Raw genomic sequence first — 17818 nt, forward strand, 5'->3', positions numbered from 1 at the left:
TTGGGAGGCCGAGGCAGGTGGATGACCTGAGGTCAGGAGTTCAAGATCAGCCTGACCAACATAGTGAAGCCTCATCTCTACTAAAAATAAATTAGCCGAGCATGGTGGTGCATGTCTGTAATCCCAGCTACTCGGGAGGCTGAGGCAGGAGAACTGCTTAAACCCAGAAGGCAGAGGTTGCAGTGAGCCGAGATCGCCCCATTGCAGCCCAGCCTGGGCAACATAGCAAGACTCCATCTCAAAAAAAAAAAAAAAATCGCGCTACAGAGGACGGTCAGCCAGAAAGCAAATATTGAGATAATGCATTGCTCTTGGGGGACTGGTGGAAGTTGCATAGTCTGAGTTTGCCTTTTTTAAATAGCTTCCAACAGTAAGGTGTTAGAGTGCCTCTGGGGCAGAAACCTCTGGGATAGAAGCAACACACAGGCAGTTCTGGCATGAGACCAAAAAAAAAAAAGAAAAAACTTGTCTCTTTATAAGATCAGAGAACACATGGGAAAAAAAAAATCTATATTCTAGGGGAAGCAGTTAAAAGTAATAGAGAAAGAAGCTAGTATAGATTTTGAAGTCTACAGCCTGAGGACTAGAGATAAACTACTGAAAATATTTTGGTACCAGGTGAGATTCAGAGTGAGTTGGTGTAAACCATTCCTAGGAATTGTATTTGCCTTTTTATTTATGCCCTTACCCACTTTTTTTTTGTTGGGCAGGGGGGTGCGTTTCTGTTTTGCTTTGTTTTGTTTTGAGATAGTCTCGCTTTGTTACCAGGCTGGAGTGCACTAGCACAATCTCAGCTCACTGCAACCTCTGCCTCCCTGGTTCAAGCGATTCTCACGCCTCAGCCTCCCGAGTAGCTGGAATTACAGGTGCACACCACCACACCTGGCTAATTTTTGTATTTTTAGTAGAAACAGGGTTTCACTATGTTGGCCAGGCTGGTCTCGAACTCCTGACCTCAAATGATCTGCCCTCCTTGGCCTCCCAAAGTGCTGGGATTACAGGCGTGAGCCATGGCGCCCAGCCAGTCTTACCCACTGTTAATGTATGGAGCAATTAAAAGAAGCCAAACAGGATATGGAGAGCTAATTTAACATAATGTGAGTCTGCAGACAACATAACCAAAAACTATGGATACATATCATAGAAAGTGTGGGGGGTGGGCAACAATAACAGACAAATAAATATGTAAATAAATAAAACTCTGCCTGTGGTTGTAAAAAAAAATTGGTCAAATTTCTAAAAGATCATTTCAGTGGAAATTAGCATTTTAATTAAGTAGAAGTTTAAATCTATTTTTAATAACTTTATACTATTTTACATGTATTTGTCTATTATTTAAATGTATTCTTATTATTCTGACCAATTTGAATAGTGAGAATCATAAATATAAAATTGGATTTTTAAAAATTTTAAATAACTTAAGAATAGATAGTTCAGGATTCTTCCAGCCTAAATTTGAATGTACTCTTCTCTGAGGTTACCATTTAATCACTCAAAGCCAGCTTTGCTTGAATTCACAAGCAGATAGATGTTAAAAGAGAAAACAAATAAATGCAATGCAACCAACAATAGTGAATATCTTACTTTAAGCTAAAATAAAACCCCTAAGATCAAAATCTATAGTATTAATAAGAAATCTTGTTGATGCTTGTTTTAAAAGGTATCCATTTCTTTGCCACTGACAAAGTAGTGTTTTGGTAAAAGGTTCTAGTTAACTCAGTATGATTCAATCCATCTACTCATGAAGTAAAACAAGACTATAGTGCCACACCTTCAAAGAAAACTATAAGAAGAACATAAATGTACAGAATCTAAAATTAATGAATATTGTCATATCTACTGCACTCAAGAGAGTTTGCTAGTTTCACAGAAAGCATAAAAGTAAGTGAGTGAGAAAGCACATTGGTTAAAGTATAAGACAGAGACTAGATCCACTAGACAAGAGGAAAGTGAAAGGCATCAGGGAGTGTTGCATGTACATGGGGGGAAGAACGAGAGGGCAGAAGAGGGATATCCGCAGGGTGGTCACCCCACATAAAGAAAGATTCAGAGATACAGAACGTGCATTTTACCTTGTGTCTGTGCAAGAAATAATGAAAGCAACTTTCTGCTGTGTCGCATTGATCTGTTATGGTATTTGGATTTTTCCAGTGTCTCTCTAAAACACCTCAAGGTGTCTGTCACGTCCACCGGCACGCAGACAAGCGCTTTAGCTCGGCTGTATTCTGAAAGGAAAGAAAAGAGGAATGCTGGGGATGAAATGCTGCACCAAGCCAAGGTAATAGCCAGTAAGTTTCGAATTCAGAGAATTTCTTGGTCCCAACCTAAAGCCGCTAAATTCAAAGCCCCCAGATCTGCAGCAGGTGTTTCAACATTAGGATCAATTTTTTTTTCTTTTTGTATACTTGAAGGTCCTTTAAAAAAAAAAACTTGGAAAACTTTTGATTCCTATGAAATGCAAATAACTTTAGATCTTGCCAATTTTCCCCATGAAGCCTCCTTCTTTTTCTTTTGCTGATCATAAAAAATGAAATATTCTACTCCTTTTCAGCAGCCTCTTCAAAGCAAAGGTGTCTTGGGAAAGAGACGAAAAGAAGAAACAAAGAAAGGAAGAAATAAAGTTGCTTGGAGATGGGCATCCGCTCTCTGAAGGGAAGGAAAAGACAGGTTCCTAATACTGGAAGGTGCAGAGGAAAGGAAGAGGGGGACCCAGGAGTGGGTATAGAACTAACTGTCCTGAAAAGTGCCCAGAAAGGGGAGATAGTGGGAGAGAGTTGCTTCGAGGTCTCTGAAGAGTGAGTGAGGGCCTGAGACTTCAGCTGCAGAATTGCTGCATACATCATGAAGCAGGACCAAGACTGAGGAATCACAGTTTGCAGAATTGAATAACAAAAGAATGTGTTTCTTCAGCAAGTTGAACAAGTAGAAGCCCCCCCGTAAAATCTAAGTTCTTAGCAGTATAGCAACTCACACGGTAAGCTGGAAGAGGCTAAGAGGCACGATCTTTGCCCTCAAGAAATTCACTATCTAGCTGAAGGGATGGGACACTCCAACATTGGAGTAATAAAGTCACATTTGCAGGGAATATTTGGTTACATGCCAAAATAAGGGAAAGATGGAAGACAGAGATCAGTGTAGGCAGGAAAAGGTGAGCAACGAAGACCTTGTGGAAGAGAAGATAGGCCAGCTGTGCCTTCGAGGATAGGGAAAACTTGATTAGGACAAAAGAGGCAAGGGGGTTTAGACAGTTAGAATAAGAACAGGAACAGTTAGGCAGGGCGAGGCAGCTCGCACCTGTAATCCCAGCACTTTGGGAGGCCGTGGCAGGTGGATCACTTGAGGTCAGGAGTTTGAGATCATCCTGGCCAACACAGTGAAACCCTGTCTCTACTAAAAATACAAAAATTAGCTAGGCATGATGGCACATGCCTGTAATCCCAGCAACTGAGGAGGCTGAGGCAGGGGAAATCGCTTGAACCTGGGAGGTGGAGGTTGCAGTGAACCAAGATCCCGCCACTGCACTCCAGCCTGGGTGACAGAGTACGTGAAGACTCCATCTCAGAAAAAAAAATTAATTAAAAATACTTTTAAAAAGGAGCATAGAAGTTAACAACTTCTAAAGGTTAATCTCAGTTGATCCTCACAGCACCTTAACCCCTGTCACAATAACCCCTGTCTTCATAAAGCTTACATTTTATCAGGAGGAACAGATTAGTTATCAATAAATACAAAAAACAAACAAAACTAAATTATGCCATATAATAGATGGTGAGAAGTGCTTCAGAAAAATGAAAACATATGGCAGAGTAAAGGGAATTGGGAAGAAGCAGGCAGGGTGCAGTTTTAAATTGAATGCTCAGGCTGGGTGCAGTGGCTCATGCCTGTAATCCCAGACTTTGGGGGTCCAAGGCGGGTGGATCGCTTCAGGTCAGGAGTTTGAGACCAGCCTGGCCAACATGGTGAAACCCCGTCTCTACTAAAATATAAAAATTAGCCAGGTGTGCTGGCATCTACAGGGGTTCACCATATGCCTCTCTGTATATACTACTAGAAGGTAACATTAAAATTATGTTTTCTGACTTAGAAACAACCCACAGAAGCTTGCACCAAGACGGAGATTCCATCGTGATGAGCAGCCCAGGATTCAACCTCACTGAACACAGTAGCATGCACAGGAAACAGACTTTCCTTTGTGTTAAAGCTGAGTGTTATCTCAGTTACTCAGGAGGATGAGGCAGGAGAACTGCTTGAACCCAGGAGATGGAGGTTGCAATGAGCTGGGATAGCACTACTAACTACGCTCCAGCCTGGGCGACAGAGCAAGACTTCGTCTCAAAAAATAAATTAATTAATTAAATAAATAAATAAATAAATAAAAACTGAATGCTCAGGGTAAGCCTCATTGAAAAGATGGAGGCACATAACAACATAAAGGAGATGATGAGCTCATTAGTCAGACATCTAAATTGAGAAAGAGCATTTTAGGAAGTGAAAACAGTTAGAACAAGGCCCTATGTTGGCAGTGTCATAGCAAAAAGGCCAGTGACAATGACCACCTAAACTGCCAAACAAAACAGTCTGTCCTCATCTTATGTGACTTATCTCTTTCTCTCTCTCTCTCTCTCTCTCTCTCTCTCTGATAGTGAACTGCTTCCTTTTCCTTAGCACTGCCTCTTGCCTTGGCCTTGTTTATATCACTCTCCTGTTACATTTCCCAGCTCTTAGGCCTCACCTCATCCCAATCTCTTTCAAATCCTGCTCTTCCTCTGTTCGTTCTCATGACAGTCATTAGGGCCTTCACACACTCTGTACCTCTTTATCCTGAGCACAGCATAGGAACATACTTATCTACCCCTTTTGAAGTTAGGTGTGGCCATGTGACTGTGGCCAATGAAATGTCAACAGATACGACCTGTGTCACTTTCAAATCACAGCTTTAAGAGCTAGAGCAAGATTTACAACATCTTTTTCCTGCCTGAAAAATAGAGACAATAACGAACCTACCTCATTAGGTGACTGTAAGCTAATATTCACAAAGCATTCATAAGAGTCCCTGATGTGCAATGCATAATTATAATTCTTTTATTGGGGTTGTTACAGTAATTAAATATGATAATTCATGTAAAGCCCTTAACATAAAGCATACAGTATATGCACATATGGTCTGGCAAAGGCTGTGCCCATAGCCCATGCCTCTACAGGGGTTCACAATATGCCTCTCTGCATATACTCCTAGAAGGTAACATTAAAATTATGTTTTCTGACTTAGAAACAACCCATGGAAGCTTGCACCAAGATGGAGATTCCATCGTGATGAGTGACCCAGGATTCAACCTCACTGAACACAGTAGCATGCACAGGAAACAGACTTTCCATTGTGTTAAAGCAATGACACTTCTTTGTTACTGCTGTATAGCTGAAGCCTATTTTGACTGACACAGTTTCCTAAATGTTGGTGCTATCCAGGATGTCATCCTCAAGTTTACGCTCCACATTACTCTCCCTGGGTGACCTCATCCAAACCCCTGACTTCAACCACCACCAGTATATTGCTGACTAAAATACAAATCTCCAACCTGCTCTCTCCTAAGTGCCGCATTAGTATATCCAACCATACACTGGATAGCTCTACTCATTGTCATCCACAAGTTTGGATGAACTACATCCAAGCAAGTAATTCCAAAGTGACCATTTTCTCTAACCTGCCCCTCTCTTCAGTTTTCCTGTCTGGGTGAAGACATCATCATCCATCTGGCTACCCAAGCCAGAAACCAAGATGACTTGAACTCCTCCTTTCCTCACCCATCCCCCACCTCCAGTCAGTGCGGACCACAGTCCTGTGGACATCTTCTGTCTCTCCTTCACATCTGTCCCCTCCTCTATGCTGACCACCCAAGTCCAGGTTTTCATCATCTCTGCTGTAAGACATAAGCAAGCAGTGGCCACTCTCCTACTTCCATTTGGTCTCCTTTCAATCTGTTTCCCATGCAGCTGACAAAGGTTGTCAAAAACACACAAATATATCACTTCTTGGCCTTTGGGCTAAGATCAAGTGAAAAGAATGCCAATATGATCATTTCACTTTCTTTCTTTAAATCATTTTAACTAGCTCCCCTCAGTTCTCCAGATAAAACTAGATCTCTATCCTTCCCTCTAAGACAGTTTATTATCTAATTTCTGCCAACCTTTCTAACCTTAGCTTTTGCCTTTTCCTTTGACGTTAGCCCCACCAGATTTCTTGCAGTCTCACAAAAGCAGATGCTAGCTGTTAGCTATTATTGTTTATGGCAGCAGCAGTAGTAATAACATCACATATCTTATCACTGTATACTATAATCTCTGGGTTTTTTATTCATCTCTTTTAATGGATCATAAACTCCTGGGCAACAAATCTTTAGTCTTATTCATCTTTATATTCTCAGTACCTAGTACAGCACTTCACACATAGCAGATACTCAGTAAATGTTTGTTGAATGACTAGCTGACTGACTCCAAAAATAAATGAATGAATGCTTACATTTATACACATATACACACATAAAAGGAATAGATGAATAAGTGAAAGAATCCTAACACTTCAAAGGGAAGATTTACATGGCTTTTTGATACCAGAAACAGAGACACATGAAAAGTGCAATTTAGAGAAGGTATTGTTTCCATTTTCACCTCATTCTATAGAATCATTCCTACAAGCTGCATGGCCAAAAACATTCCAAAAGGGCTTAATATAGTTTGGTATGTCCCCACCCAAATCTCATCTTGAATTGTAGCTCCCATAATCCCCATGTGTCATGGGAGGAACCCAGTAGAAGGTAACTGAATCATGGGGGTGGGTTTTTCCCCTGTTGTTCTCATGATAGTGAATACGTCTCATGAGATCTGATGGTTTTATAAATGGGAGTTCCCTGGCACACGCTCTCTTGCCTGCCACCACATAAGATGTGCCTTTGCTCCTCCTTCTCCTTCCACCACGATTGTGAGGCCTCCCCAGCCATGTGGAACTGTGAGTCCGCTAAATCTCTTTTTCTTTATAAATTACCCAGTCTCGGGTATGTCTTTATTAGCACCATGGAACGGCCTACAGTAAATTGGTACCAGGTAGTGGGGTGCTGCTATAAAGATACCTGAAAATGTGAAATCAACTATGAAACTGGGTAACAGGCAGAGGTTGGAACAGCTGGAGAGCTCAGAAGAAGATAGGAAAATGTGGGAAAGTTTGGAACTTCCTAGAGACTTGTTGAATAGCTTTGACCAAAATGCTGATAGTGATATGGACAACAAAGTCCAGGCTGAGGTGGTCTCAGATGGAGATGAAGAACTTGTTGGAAACTGGAGTAAAGGTCAACCTTGCTATGCAAAGAGACTGGCAGCATTTTGCCCCTGCCCTAGAGATCTGTGGAACTTTGAACTTGAGAGATGATTTAGGGTACCTGGCAGAAGAAATTTCTAAGGAGCAAAATGTTCAAGAAGTGACAGAACATAAAAGTTGGGAAAATGTATAGCCTCACAATGCAGTACAAAAGAAAAACCCATTTTCTGAAAAGAAATTCAAGAAGGCTGCAGAAATTTGCATAAGAAACAAGGAGCCAAATGTTAATCACCAAGACAATGGGGAAAATGTCTCCGCATCATATCAGAAACCTTTGCAGCAGCCCCTACCATCACAGACCCAAAGGCCTATGAGTGAAAAATGATTTCCTGAGCCAGGTCAAGGGCCCCAGTGCTGTATGTAGCCTAGGGACTTGGTGCCCTGCATCCCAGCTGCTCCAGCCATAGCTAAAAGGGGTTAAGGTACAGCTCAGGCCATGGTTTCAGAAGGTGCAAGCCCCAAGCTTTAGAAGTTTCCACATGGTGTTGAGTCTTCAGGTGCACAGAAGTCAAGAACTGAGATTTGGGACCTCCACCTAGATTTCAGAGGATATATGGAAACACCTGGATGTCCAGGCAGAAGTTTGCTGCAGGGGTGGGGCCCTCATGGAGACCCTCTGTCGGGCAGTCAGAAGGGAAATGTGGGGTTGGAGCCCCCACACAGAGTCTCCACTGGGGCACTGCCTGGTGGAGCTATGAGAAGAGGGCCACCGTCCTCCAGACCTCAAAATGATAGATCCAGTGACAGCTTGCACTGTGCACCCAGAAAAGCCATAGACACTCAATGCCAGCCTGTGAAAGCAGTTGGGAGGGGGGCCATACTCTGCAAACCCACAAGGCTGTAGGAGCCCACCTCTTGCATCAGCATGACCTGGATGTAAGACATGGAGTCAAGGGTAATCATTTTGGAACTTTAAGGTTTAATGACTGCCTTATTGGATTTTGGATTTACTTGTTTTGGCCAATTTCTCCCATTTGGAATGGGTGTATTTATGCAATGGCTGTACCCCACTGTATCTAGGAAGTAACTAACTTGCTTTTGATTTTACAGGCTCAAAGGCTGAAGGGACTTGTCTTGTCTCAGACGAGGCTTTGGGCTGTGGACTTTTGAGTTAATGCTGAAATGAGTTAAGACTTTGGGGGACTGTTGGGAAGGCATGATTGGTTTTGAAATGTGAGGATATGAGATTTGGGAGGGGTCGGGGCAGAATGATATGGTTTGGCTGTGTCCCCACCCAAATCTCATCTTGAATTGTAGCTTCCATAATCCCCACATGTCGTGGGAGGGACCCAGTGGGAGGTAATTGAATCATGGGGTGGGTTTTCCCATGCTATTCTAATGATAGTGAATAAGTCTCACAAGATCTGATGCGTTTATAAAAGGCAGTTCCCCTGAACATGCTCTCCAGCTTGCCGCCATGTAAGATGTGCCTTTGTTCCTCCTTTGCCTTCTCCTGTGATTGTGTGGCCTCCCCAGTCACCTGGAACTGTGAGTTCATTAAACTTTTTTGTTTATAAATTATCCAGTCTCAGGCATGTCTTTACGAGCAGCATGAGAACTGACTAATCCAGGACATATCAGTTAAATGTAAAGAAGTCATGACATTCCCAAATCTTCTCCTGTGCTTTAGTTAAAAGATCTACAACTTAACCATAGTAAAACCAATAGAATAATCTATATTCATTATGGAAATGGAAGTTATTATGGGAGTCAAAACAGAATAAACAAAATAGCAAAAGGCCAAATAGCAAAAGCATTCATAAGTAAGATAAAAAGGAGGAAAAAAAATGTGTAAAACAACCTTTTTCCATCTTTCTTTTTTCCATCAATTTCCCTTTTCATTTTTTTTGTCTTATCTAACATACAGATTGAACGTTTTAAAAATGCATTTTAAAAAAGGAATAAAATATTTAGGAATACAGCTAACTATGGAAGTGAAAGATCTCTATAAGAACTACAAACCACTGCTCAAAGAAATCAGAGACGACACAAACAAATGGGAAAACATTCCATGTTCATGGATAGGAAGAATCAATATCATTAAAACAGTCATATTGCCCAAAGTGATTTATAGATTCACTACTATTCCTATTAAACTACCATTGAGATTCTTCACAGAACAAGAAAAACCTACTTTAGAATTCACGTGGAACCAAAAAAGAGCCCGAATAGCCAAGGCAATCCTAAGCAAAAAGAACAAAGCTGGAGGCAACACACTACACAACTTCAAACTATGCTACAGGGCTACAGTAACCAAAACAGCATGGTGCTGGTACAAAAACAGACATGTAGACCAGTGGAACAGAATAGAGAGCTGATAAATAAGACTGCACATCTACAACTATCTAATCTTCAACAAACTTGACAAAACAAGCAATAGGGAAAAATTCCCTATTCAATAAATGGTGCTGGGATAACTGGCTAGCTATACATAGAAGATTGAAACTGAACCCCTTCCTTACACTATATACATAAACTAACTCAAGATGGAATAAAGACTTAATTGTAAAACCCAAAACTATAGAAACCCTGGAAGACAACCTAGGCAATACCATTCAGGACATAGGCACAGGCAAAAATTCCACAATGAAGATGTCAAAAGCAATTGCAACAAAAGCAAAAATTGACAAACGGGATCTAATTAAACTAAACAGCTTTTGCACAGCAAAATAAACTACCAACATTGTAAACAGATATATCTCCCTATGATGGGAGACAATTTTTTCAAACTATGCATCCAACAAAGGTCTAATATCCAGAATCTATAAGGAACTTAAGCGAATTTACAAGAAAAAAAACCCCATTAAAAAGTGGACAAAAAACATGAACAGACACTTCTCAAAAAAGAACACACATGTGGCCAACAATCATATGAAAAAAAGCTCAGTATCACTGATCATTGGAGAAATGCAAATCAAAACAGCAATGAGATACCATCTCACACCAGTCAGAATGTCTGCTAGTAAACAGTAAAAAAAAATTAAAAATTAAAAAAAAATAAAAAAGATGCTGGCAAGGTTATGGAGAAAAAGGAACACTTATAAACTGTTAGTGGGAGTGTAAATTAGTTCAACCATTATGGAAAACAGTGATGCAATTCCTCAAAGACCTAAAGACAGAAATACCATTTGACCTAGCAATCCCATTACGGTATATATATATATATACAAAGGAATATAAATTGTTCTATTATAAAGACACATGCACACATATGTTCTTTGTAGAGCACAGCTGGAAGAACATTAGACAAGTTATATAGAGCAATTAGCAAAGAAGTGGAATGAACCTAAATGCCCATCAATGATAGGCTGGATAAAGAAAATGTGGGACATATACACCGTGGAATACTATGTAGCCATAAAAAAGAATGAGATGATGTCCTTTGCAGGAACATGGATGGAGCTGGAGGCCATTATCCTTAGGAAATGAATGCAGGAACAGAAAACCAAATACCACATGTTCTCACTTATAAGTAGGAGCTAAATAATAAGAACACATGGACACATAGAAGGCCTATCAGAGGGTGAAGAAGATGGAGAAGATCAGGAAAAACCACTAATGGGTCCTAGGCTTAACAGCTGGGTGATGAAATAATCTGTACAGAAAGCCCCCATGACACAAGTTTACCTATGTAAACTTTCACCTGCACATGGACCCCTGAACTTAAAAGTTTAAAATAAAAATAAACAAAATGTGTTTTAATCCCCCTTAAGTAACATTTATAGCAACATAAGATGGCAAAAATCAAATGCATTATTTTCAGTCAACTAAACCTGCAAAAGAAATTTTTACAAACATACTAATTATGGAAGGTTTGACATGCAGAACACAATGGCAAATCTTGATTTAGAGAAAATAAACCTTCAAGCTAAGACTGGTTCTGACCTGAAGAGATAAGCATTTTTAGTAAATCTGTGCAGTTGCTTGTTTCTTCAATGGTTGAAGAATTAATCTTAAGCTGCTTCCCAACGAAATTTCGGCAGGTTATCTTTAAAAAGAAAGATGAAAACAAATATTAGTCGGGTATTTATAGTTAAAAATTTGGCTTACTTGAAATGTTTCTCTCATTTTTTATTTATCAGAATAAAGAGATATATAACAATGCTACAAGTAAAAGCTGGCAGATTAGCATCTAATCATGAGAACTTTCATGAAAAAAAGCAGCTCCATAATTTTTGTATTTCTTTTGTACAGCACAGCTGGAAGAACGTTAGGCAAATTAAGTAGAGCAATTAGAATATGATTTTCTAATATTCTATAAATTCACTGGCCTAAATATATCTTCCATTATATAAGTTAAAATATAATCTGCTTTCCCAATGGCAGATTTATCCACCCTACTTATAATTAATGCAATTTTAATTTCCCTGGTGAAGTTTTTCAGAACTAACTTCCTCTGTAGTATTTTGATAATTTATTTTCTAACAGATATATGAGTCCTAAGATAATAAAATATCAGAAAACAGAAAAGTTTTAAAGAGAAAAAAATATTTTAAAGGGCCCAAGACCCTCTTCTCTCCATTTCTTCACTCCCATCCCTTGAACTAACCTATCACTCAAAATGCAGCCCTCCTGGAACCCCAGTCTGATATAGATGCTTCTTCTTTATTGTCCTCTGTGGGTAGTACTTTTATAATGAGACGTAAATGCAGCCTAATAAAATACAAATTCCTTCCCACAACCTCATAAGGCCCTACTTGATCTAATCTTTTCTATTTCTCTGGCTTCATTAAATGGATCTTTACTGAACACCTATTATGTGCCAAACACTGGGACAAGAAGAAGGGATGATGTAGCAGAGAACAAAATAAACAAAAACTCTTACTACTGTGAAACATCTTAGTGGGAGAAGAGAGATAATAAACAAATAGTGTGGTACATTATATAGTATATTAAATAATTACAAATGATCTAGAGAGACATAGAGCAAAAAGGTACATAGTTGTAAATAGAGTAGTACGGAAAGGCCTCACAGAGAATGTAAAATTTAGCAAAGATTGGGAAAAGGTGAGGGATTCAATGTGGATGTTTGGGGAGCAGCACTCCAAGCAGGGGCAACAGCAAATGCAAAGACCCTGAGGCAAGAACACCTTATGCAACAGTGTGGTAAAAAACCTGCTGGGGAGTAATAGGAGTTACTGGAGAGATCAGGGGGATATGTCATATAGCATGTATTATATTAAGATCATGATAAAGATGTTCACTTTACTCTAAATAGGGTGGGAAGCCACCACAGGGTTTTAAACAGAGGTGTGACAGGACCTGACTTGGGGTTTAAAAGGTCATTGTATCTGCTGCATTAAGAATAGATTACAGGCTGGGTGTGGTGGTTCACACCTGTAATCCCAGCACTCTGGGAGGCCAAGGCAGGTGGATCACCTGAGGTCAGGAGTTCGAGACTAACCTGGTCAACATGGTGAAACCCCATCTCTACTAAAAACACAAAAATCAGCCAGGTGTGGTGGCTCCCACCTGTAATCCCTGGTACTCAGGAAGCAGAGGCATGAAAATCACTTCAACCTGGGAGGCAGAGGTTGCAGCGAGGCGAGATCGCTCACTACACTCCAGCCTGGGGACAGACTGAGACTCCATCTCAAAACGACAACAACAAAAAGAATATATTCTAGGCTGAAAGTGGGGTTGCAGGGTGATTAGGAAGTCACTGCATTAACCCAAGCAAATACAACAAGGGCTTGGATAATAAACAAATAGTGAGGTACATTCCATAGTATATTAAAGAGTCAGTGTTGGAGGTAGTGAGCAGTGCTCCAATTTGGATTGTATTTTGAGGGTAGAGCTTTTGGTTACCAGTTGGAAGGCGGTGTGAGCACAAGAGAGGAGGCAGGGATGTCTCCAAGGTGGCTGGCAGCCAGGACAGGGGGCTTATCCTTGAAGAAGACTTAGCAGAACAGGCTTGTTTGAGATGTGTTAAATTTAAGAAGTGTATTCCTCATCTAAGAAATGATGTTGATTGGCCAAGTTTCATGGATCAACTTGGTTTCGGATAAACTATGAGGAGGAAAGAGAGGGAAGCATCCACTTTCTGGCATACACACACTTCACCCCAGTTATTCAATCAAACTAGGTGCTACTGTGAAGGGATTTTTGAAGATACTAATTAAATTGACTTTAAACAAGGGAGATTACTCTCAGTGGACCTGACCTAAGCAGATGAGTCTGACATGCCCACAGTCTCCAGGACTTCAAACACCAGTAGCAGCTGCTTCTACAACTGTCCTCTCCTGGCTGGATCTTCCCTCACTGACTGCCTATGAGTAACAGCCTCTGTCCATCTGGGGTTCCTTCCTGCTCATGATCCTGATTGCCTGCCCTATGAATTTGAAGCTTGCTTAGATGGCCTCCACAATCATATGAGCCAAATTCTTATAGTAAATCCTTTGATGGATAGCCAGCTAGCTAGCTAGACAGATGTGATACTGTAAAATATATATTTGGTCTTGTCCCTGTTTCTTGACATACAACTCCTAAAATCCTTGGAATCTCCAAAGTGGTATATTTTTGTATGCTAATAAGTTGATTGATGGCTGGCAGCCCCTACGTAGCTTCAGGATAGGGGCTGCTCACCAGAAAGACCATGGCAGGATAAGAATTGTCAGCCCTATTTCCCAACCTCTGCAAAGAAGAGAAGGGTGGGTTAAGTTGATCGTCAATGGCCAATGATTTAATCAATTATGCTTTCATAATGAAACTCCATTAAAAAAAACCAAAGGACTGGGTTTAGGGAGCTTCTGAATAGCTGAACACGTGGAGGTTCCTGGAAGGTGGTGGATCTGTGAAAGCTCTGTGCCCCTTCCCCTCTGCCTCAGCCTATGCATCTCTTCATCTGTATCTTTTGTAATTTTCTTTATAATAAACTGGTGAATGTAAGCAAGTGTTTCTCTGAGTTCTGAGAGTCACTCTAGCAAATTAATCGAACCCAAGGAGTGGGTTATGGGAATCCTAATTTGTCGCCTGTCAGTCAGAAGCACAGGTCACAACCTGGGACTTGAGATCGACATTGGAAGTCAGAACAGAGCTCCCAACCTCTGGGATCTGATGCTATCTCCAGGTAGATTGTATGGAAATTGAATTGAAAGACACCCAGCTGGTGTCCACTGCAGAACTGATTTCTTGCTTAGTGGTGGGAAGAAATCCCCACACATCTGGTGTCAGCATCATGTTGTAAGAACATAGTGGGAGACACTGAGTTTATTTTTTCCCCTCCATAGATAAGATAGACCTGTCTTACTAGTTTTGCTCTTCTGGTTGAACTTTGGCTGATATAGGCAGTTAGATATATCAACACAAAATTCAGGAGAAAGGTTTAGAGTGCAGATGTAATTTCAAAATTCATCATCATAGAGATGGTACTTAGACACACAGACTGAATTAACTCACTATGGGAGAGTATGTGGATGGAGAAGACAAGGAGTCCAAGAACACAGTCTTCGGGCACACTCACATTGGGACACTGGGGAGAAGAGGAAGCAGCAACAAAAAATCCTTGGAAGGAGCAGCCTCTTCTTTCTCCCATGCCCCTTGTTTGCTACAGGCCTTCTTTCTGTCCTACTCCAGAGCATGGGCCATTCTTCTTCTCTTGGGCTACAATGCTCTTTCCCTAGATCATTGTACAGCTGGCCCCTCTCATCAAATGCCATCATCTCCAAGAGGTCTTCTAGATCATCCTTACTAAAGTTAGCACCTCTCACCCAGTTCATCTCTAGTCCATTGACTTATTTTCTTCAGAGACCTTATAATGATTATAAGTCTTTCTACTCATCTGCTTACATGCTGATTTTCTGGCCCTATTTCTAACCCTCTGAAATTAAACTTTATGAAGCAGGAACTCAGAACTGTATTCTCACCACATAGAATATGCAGGAGGCAAGGCTACCACTGGGCCACAAGGAACCTTTGTGAGAAGAAGAAAATGGAGCCCTTGCTGGCTGTATGCAACACCTCAAGCACATAGGCCGGTGTGGCAAGGAGGGGTTGGATTTCAGGCCCCACACAGGCCAGGGGCCCTTGGGCAGGTCACACACAGTACAACCATGTGCAATGGGTCTGACTGGGTAGTCAACGTACTTTGTTAAATTAGTCAATGGAAGAATGTTTTTATCTCTTTTCTCTGCCAGATTCAAGATATACCATGACTTTCAAGGGCCCTGGGTACTTTTGCCTTCGTGAGTCTGTTTCTCCATTGAAAAATATTAAAAACGATATTTTATAATTGTGTTGATATAAATACAAGAATATGAAAGTAGAAATTCAAACACTTTCTTTGCCCTGAAAGTTATTTTTTTCTTCTTATTTTAAAAGAAATTAATACATTTAGTGGGCCCCTGAAAGCATTGTGGACTCTAGATTACAGGGGCTCACGCCTGTAATCCCAGCATTTTGGGAGGCTGAGGTGGGAGGATCACTTGAGGTCAGTAGTTCAAGACCAGCCTGGCCAACATGGTGAAACCTCATCTCTACTAAAAATACAAAAATTAGCCAGGCATGATGGCAGGCTACTCAGAAGGTTGAGGCAGGAGAATCACTTGAACCCAGGAGGTGTTGAGATCAACATTGGAAATCGGGGCAGAACCCCCAGCCTCTGGGAACTGATGCTATCTCCAGGTAGACTGTGTAGAAACTGAATTGAAAGATACCCAGAAACCCGGGAGGCGGAGGTTGCAGTGAGCCAAGACCGTACCCATTGCACTCCAGCCTGGGCAACAAGAGTGAAACTTAATTTCAAAAAAAGAAAGACACCAAGCAGGTGTCCACTGCAGAACTGATTTCCTGCTTAGTGGTGGGGAGAAATCCCCACACATCTGGTGTCAGAATCATGTTGTGAGGGCATAGTGGGAGACACTGAATTTATTTCTTCCCCTCCAGAGATAAAATAGACCTGTCTTTAGAAGTTTTGCTCCTCTGATTGAACCCAGCTGATACAGGCAGTTAGATATATCAACACAAAATTTAGGAAAAAGATCTACAGTGGAGATGTAATTTTAAAAGTCGTCATCATAGAGATGTACTTAGAGCCACAGACTGAATTAACACACTAAGGAAGAGGTGGAGGTTGCAGTGAGCTGAGATTATGCCACTACACTCCAGCCTGGGTGACAGAGCAAGACTCAGTCTGAAAAAAAAAGCAAAAACAAAAACATTAAAAAAGTATCATGGGCTCTAGACTCCATCCCCATTGTGCTTTATGGCTAAATTAGTCTTGGCCTGATATGAACTTATTGTGGAAAGGGAACTACTGTTTGCCTTGATTGCAGGCTCTCAACAATGTTTGTTGATTTGAATGATAAATGCCAGTAAGTAGAAACGCTAAAGCAGAAATAATAAGATTTATCTGATTTCTAAATCCTTGTACTTTGTATGTGGACTAATTAGAAATCACAACAGCATGAATAATAGAACTAACTTCAACTTACCTTCTCTCCATATTCAGCCTCATACCTTGCACAAGGTTGCTGGGTAATATCTGGGCCCTTGAACTTGTGTATTCTCAGCAGAAGCTGGCGCTGTGCATACACCAGGAGTGGTGTCACTTGTTCTGTATACCTCTCACTAGACAGGGGAAAAGAATACATTAAAAAGAAAACATTAGTTAAAAGACTTTTCTTTTTCAATGAAGTCTGTTACTTTTCATTGTCCTTAGAGCAGTACTTACTGTGAAACTGTATTGAACTGAATGGCAAGCGATACTAGTGTTTCCCATTTTTCCACTTGATATAAAACTTCCAGAGATTTTAATACAAAGTCGTGGATCCATTTCAAATCAACCACATTTACATCATCCAAAGGATGCTCAAAAGTAAGACTAGAACCACCGTTATCATTTTTAATATTCCCATAACAACTTGGAACACTGAATTCTCCTTTCTCTTCAATAGGCTGCAAGTAGTACAGTGAAAAAAAAATGTGTAATTTCAGATTTTACTCCATATTTTTTCTGAAAACTGAATGTGATAAAAATGTAACATGGAAAAGAACTCAACTGAAAAGAAAAAATATTTTTCTCATGCAAGGCAAAGCTTGATAATTTGATACAGTATTATCCAACAAAGCTTGCTGTGATGATGGAAATGTGCTATATATTTGTGCCGTTCATTATCGTTCCCTATAGCCACTAGACACCTGCAGCTACCAAGCTTTTGAAATGTGATTAGTGCAACTGAATTTTTAATTTCATTTAATTTTAATTAATTCAAGTTTAAATTTAAATAGCCACATATGGCTAACGTTTACCATATTGGACAACACAGATTACCGTCTATAGTTCTTGGTATACAGTCACTATCCATTTAAGTAAGAATATGAAATCAACTATGGTAAGATTTTTAGGAAAAAACAGACTTTAGTATAAACACATAACAAAGTACCCTAATATACATTGGTTACATTCATTAATTTATACAATAATATGTCCATTCCTAGATGCAAATGATG

The 17818-nt window shown here is 40.4% G+C and overlaps 1 protein-coding gene across 1 annotated transcript in view; it reads right to left on the reverse strand.

Moving 5' to 3' along the window:
- CFAP54 (cilia and flagella associated protein 54) overlaps positions 1-17818 on the reverse strand; it is a 373684-nt gene that overhangs the window by 194982 nt on the left and 160884 nt on the right. The window contains exons 37-40 of the mRNA XM_033220975.1: positions 17040-17263; positions 16801-16936; positions 11255-11357; positions 2073-2225 (exon numbers count right to left, since the gene is read on the reverse strand). Of these exons, the coding sequence (XP_033076866.1) occupies positions 2073-2225; positions 11255-11357; positions 16801-16936; positions 17040-17263 (616 nt within the window). The remainder of the gene's footprint in view (positions 1-2072; positions 2226-11254; positions 11358-16800; positions 16937-17039; positions 17264-17818) is intronic.

The sequence above is a fragment of the Trachypithecus francoisi genome, unplaced genomic scaffold, assembly GCF_009764315.1.
Source record: "Trachypithecus francoisi isolate TF-2019V2 unplaced genomic scaffold, Tfra_2.0 Lachesis_group11, whole genome shotgun sequence".
NCBI lineage: Eukaryota > Metazoa > Chordata > Mammalia > Primates > Cercopithecidae > Trachypithecus > Trachypithecus francoisi.